The sequence below is a fragment of the Lolium rigidum genome, chromosome 5 (assembly GCF_022539505.1).
Source record: "Lolium rigidum isolate FL_2022 chromosome 5, APGP_CSIRO_Lrig_0.1, whole genome shotgun sequence".
NCBI classification, from domain to species: Eukaryota; Viridiplantae; Streptophyta; class Magnoliopsida; order Poales; family Poaceae; genus Lolium; species Lolium rigidum.
Window position 1 is genome coordinate 151,862,944 of NC_061512.1, and position 4,742 is coordinate 151,867,685.

The 4,742-nt window shown below is 45.4% G+C and overlaps 1 protein-coding gene across 1 annotated transcript; it reads left to right on the forward strand.

Annotated features, from left to right (window-relative positions):
* The first annotated feature begins 2,962 nt into the window (after positions 1 to 2,962).
* LOC124652289 lies at positions 2,963 to 3,328 on the forward strand. Its single transcript, XM_047191305.1, has one exon. It carries the CDS (start codon positions 2,963 to 2,965, stop codon positions 3,326 to 3,328), a length of 366 nt encoding a protein of 121 aa, XP_047047261.1.
* Positions 3,329 to 4,742: the final 1,414 nt, after the last annotated feature.

Below are 4,742 nucleotides of genomic sequence, written 5' to 3' on the forward strand. Positions count from 1 at the left end.
GCAGGGGCTTCCTTCTGCTTCAGAGACGGACCACGGTCTTTGGCCATTGGATTTACACGCAAGACGGTTTCTCCTTGACGATGAACCCCTTCCGAGTGTCAATTGCTGCCGCTTCAAGTGTAGGGATTTGCCTTGGTGGCTGAGGACTCCTACGAACAAGCTATGTGTCGTGTTTTCGGTGTGTGCTTGTGTGTGTTGGTGTCTTGTAAGCTGTTCTACCAGCATCCTGTCATTTTGTGCCGTTCGTGACTTTATTAATTTAAAGCTAGGCTTAGGTCTTATGTTTAAAAAAGGTTAGTTTTACCTAGCTGCCAGAATTATTACTCATAGATTAATTTTACCAATCTACCAGATTTGCACCGACTGATTGGCAGGTTAAATTTACCTAGCTGCCAAATTAGCACCGGCTGATTGGCAGGTTAAAGTTTACCTAGCTTCTAGTACTAACTATTGCCAGGTTAGTCTTACCTAACTACCAGATTAACTTGTATTGGCTGCTAGAGTTAGCGATCCCAATTGCATACAAGCCACCATCTCAACCATGGAGATGGAGATGTAGTGGAAAGAGGAAGCTTGCAAGCAACAAATCGATTGTGGACTTATGAGGTGCGGCGGCGGTCAGGTGTCCTTCAGGCTGCGCCTTGCCTATCCTCGACGACCGTGACCGGCCCAACGAGCGCCACCAGCCACGACCTCACGCTCGCAGACTAGCATCCATGACCAGCCTGATGAGCCAATTGGCTGCTCGAATGATTCGAGTTGAATCCCTTTGCGAGGCGCCGACAGTTGGTGCCTCGCAAATCAGCGGTGGCCGGAACAAGCACCGGCGGCCGCGATCTCAGAAATCGTCCACGTGCTCGACCAGCACCAGCGGCCTTGACCTCATCGAGTGATGTTGTTCTTGCAGCGGCGCTCCCTAGCAGACCACGACCGACGACCTCAACATGCCAGCATGGTGCTGCATCTTGCCATGAGAGGGAGGGAACTTGAGACGAGAGAGAAGCTAGTCATGTCATGGGTGGAGAAAGTGGGAGAAACAAGATGGGCGGATAAGGGCATGTATAATGGGATGACATCAGCTTTTTCTTCCGTTTGTCATGTTGGATTTTTGCGAAATTAAATGAGAGAGAAGAAAAAAAGAGAAGGTTGTCTTCCCTTAGCTAAGAGATGATCTCTTATGAGATAAGAGAAGAAAATTTTCCCCATTATACAATTTTTATTTATCTTTCTTTAGCCACATAATTTCCTACTACTAAGTATAAGTAGTTCTCATTTATTGCAAGGGATACCCTAAGGTAAAAGTGGAGATAGAGCGGTTGACCATGCACTGCATGTAGCGATGAGAAAATATTACGCTCGCTCCCTATAGATACGAAGACACGCAACATAACTATTGTACGAGACACAACTAGGCGTGCGGCGATTTCCTTAACAGAATTGCAGCAGAGGATGCCAAAAGATAGAAAAACAGCACGAATAGTCATTTGGACGGATATGAATTTGGTACACATGGGCACCAGTACTCTCGTTTGCTAAATAAATAAAAATATATTTTTGAGTTTTAAATAATTCTGAGAAAAAATCTGCATATAGCCAATAATGTATTCCATAAACGTGTAAAATCAATTTCAAATAATTTATATTTTAAGCTACACAAAAATAGCAAAACTGCAGATCTAACCAGTTATTTTCAAATCTGCAAAAACATATCATATTTTGTTATTATTTTATCACAAAGTAAATATAATTTTTGGTTAAAATTTTACATGATTGTGAGATGTATCACAATCTCCTGAATTATTTTCAAGTTTTTGATAACTTATAAATATTTCTTTTAATTTTTAAAAAATAACGAGAGCACCGGAGCTTGGGAGCCAAAAACACTTTTCGACGGATAGAGATTTGGTGCACATAAACACCAATGATACTGTTGTTTAATTAAAAAAAATCATATTTTTGTGTTTCAAATAATTCTAAAAATAAATTCGTATATAGTGAATGTTGTATTCCACAAACGTGTAAAATATCAACTTCAAATACTTTATATTCTGATTTACACAAAAATGATAAAAATGTAGATCTGAGTAGCTATTTTTCAAATCTCCTAAATATATCAGATTTTGTTATTTTTGTCTAGCATAAAATAAAACGAATTTCAGGTTAAGATTTTACATGATTGTGAGATATATCATTGACAATTTCAAAATTATTTTTAGATTTTTAGTAACTTATATAAATATTTTTTAATTTATTTTAAATGGCGAGAGGAGTGGAGCTCGGAAACCAAATACACTTTCCGTTGAAACATAAGGAAACCATAGAAAGAGTACCTCGATTGAACGTGAATGTGTATATATAAAAATTAAAATTTCTATGGGATTAGGCTGTAGGATTGCAACCCACAGGAATTTTGGAGGCCGGTGACATTCCTTTGATCCAAAGGACTTCTTTAGAAAAAGAAAATACTCTATAGATTGGAATCCTCCTAAAAATTATAAAAATCCTTTCCAAAGAGTCCTGAAATGAGAAGTCCCGCTGAGGTGGTTTGCACAAATAATAATCTTGGTACACCATGGGCTCGTTTTGCTAAAATTACTTCTGGCTAGTTCGAGAACATGTTTTGGGCGTTCCGAGACCGCTAGGTGGCCTATGCGCTGTACCGCCGAATGTAAAACTCACATGTGCACGCTCTCCGCACTCCGCAGACCACGCGGCGGCCGCCGGCGCCGCCTCGTTCGTCTCCTCTACAGCCTTCTTCCAACACGTACCCCCTCTACGTGTTGCGTTCTTTACACCGCCTCGCCACACACCTCACAAGCTCGCTCCGCTTACAACAATCGTTCCACAACACTGGATTCTCCACCGCGCACCACCACCAACAACACCAAGTCTCGCACGCCGGTGACAAGGTAGCTCACGAAGGAGGGTAACCGAGAGAAGCTCCGTACGAAGCGCGCGCACCATGGCGAAGAGCGGCACGGAGGAGTGGCGGAGCAACGCCGACACGCACAAGATGAGCCCGGAGGAGGTGAGGGCGGCGGGGGTGGAGGCGTCCAAGCGCCCGCCCGGCCGCGGCGGCAGCCCTGGGGAGGTCCTGCACCAGCGCGGCGGCCGCCTGCCGTACGGGCCTGGCACCATGGCGCTGATGGGGTTCGGCATCGTCGGCGTCATAGGCTACATGGTGCTGTACCAGAAGGCGAGGCCCGGCACGCCGGCCACCGAGGTCGCCAAGGTGGCCGTCGGGCACGGTGACCCCGCCGTCGGCCGCGACGTCCAGAGGCGCCAGGACGAGGGGGCGCCGTCGCCACCGCCACGCGATGGGAAGTAGATGACTGTACGAGTTAGGATTCCATAAATAAACGGTGGTAGAAGAGTTGAAGGATACGCTGTTTTTCTTCCAAGTTCAGCTCTGGTTACACTGCTTTGGTCGCATTTTGTTGTGGACCACGCATGTATCTGAATTTCTATCAGAAATGACTGTTGAAAATAAATTATGTTACTTGCTACTAATGTTCATGCAAGCATATTCCTGCCTAACCAATTTTACATTAGAATCGCGCTAGGAGAGATGTTTTGGCTTCTGAGTGTATATGTTTTCCTTTACTTAATTTTAAAATGCATCTTTGATATATTTTGAAATGCAAAAATATTTAAATAAAAATCTCAGTTGTACATCTTCACATGCTCGTACGCATAAAGTTTTCATAAAGAATGAGCTTGTTGTTTAGGTTATGTAAAACAAAATTAGGTGCAAATATAAAGCTTTTTGTAGGACATGTTTATCTTTTGTATCTTTTACGTCCATTATAAAAAATATTAGATCTTTACGAAACTACAAGCGTACATAGATTGTTGGTTGTTGAGATGTATATGTGTACATAGATTGTGGATTGTCAAGATACAAACGTACATCGATTGTTGGTTGTTGAGATGCCTATACAAAATATTTTATTTAATTTTTCTTTACTTAGAAATAAAATAATTGGATGGAGGAAACATATGCACTTGGGATCTGAATTGGTTTCCTAATCTCGTTTGTACAGTACATTAACATAATGTACTTTGTCCCCGCAGTTCTCCATTTTTATGATAATGATACATTTGTGACAGTTGCAAGTAGAACTTTTTTTTAGCAGAGGCGGTTGCAAGCTGTATATGTATAAAAAGGATCGGCATGACATTTTGTATTGCTGATACATTGCTGATAGCCGCCCCCAACCCCACCCCTCCCAACCCTAGCCGCCCCCAACCCCAACACTCCTCCCGCCGCCGCCGGCAGCGCCGCCGGGGCAAAGACCTCAGGGCGTGGCGGCGGCGGGGGCTTTCCCTCTTGACGCGGATGGGACGGCGGCTGGGTCATCCCCTCGACGGCGGCGGCGGTAGACCTCCTCCATCCCGTGTGATGGCGTGGCGGCGGCGGTCGGAGGAAGAAGGGGCGGCGGTGGCCAGAGTGTTGCGGCCTCCCCTGCCTCCCGTCGGTGGCACACCGGTGGTGGCTGGTGGTGGGACGGTTTGCGCCATCCCCTCCGCTTCTCGCCGGTGCGGGGTGGTGACCTTGGGTTTCTCCCGCGGTTCGAGGACGCCCGGGGCAGCAACCTCGGGTTCGATGGAGGAGGCGGCCTTCTTCTTCGTTGGAGGTGGTCGGTCAGGCTGGTAGTGACATAGGCATCCTCAATGGACCTGCCGAAGATAGTACCCGGGGTTTACTGAAGGCCCACGACTCGAAGAATAAGAAGAATCGA

Bases quoted from the DNA above. Each gene is read 5' to 3' on its own strand.
- LOC124652289 (XM_047191305.1), top strand. From the start codon at position 2,963: ATGGCGAAGAGCGGCACGGAGGAGTGGCGGAGCAACGCCGACACGCAC.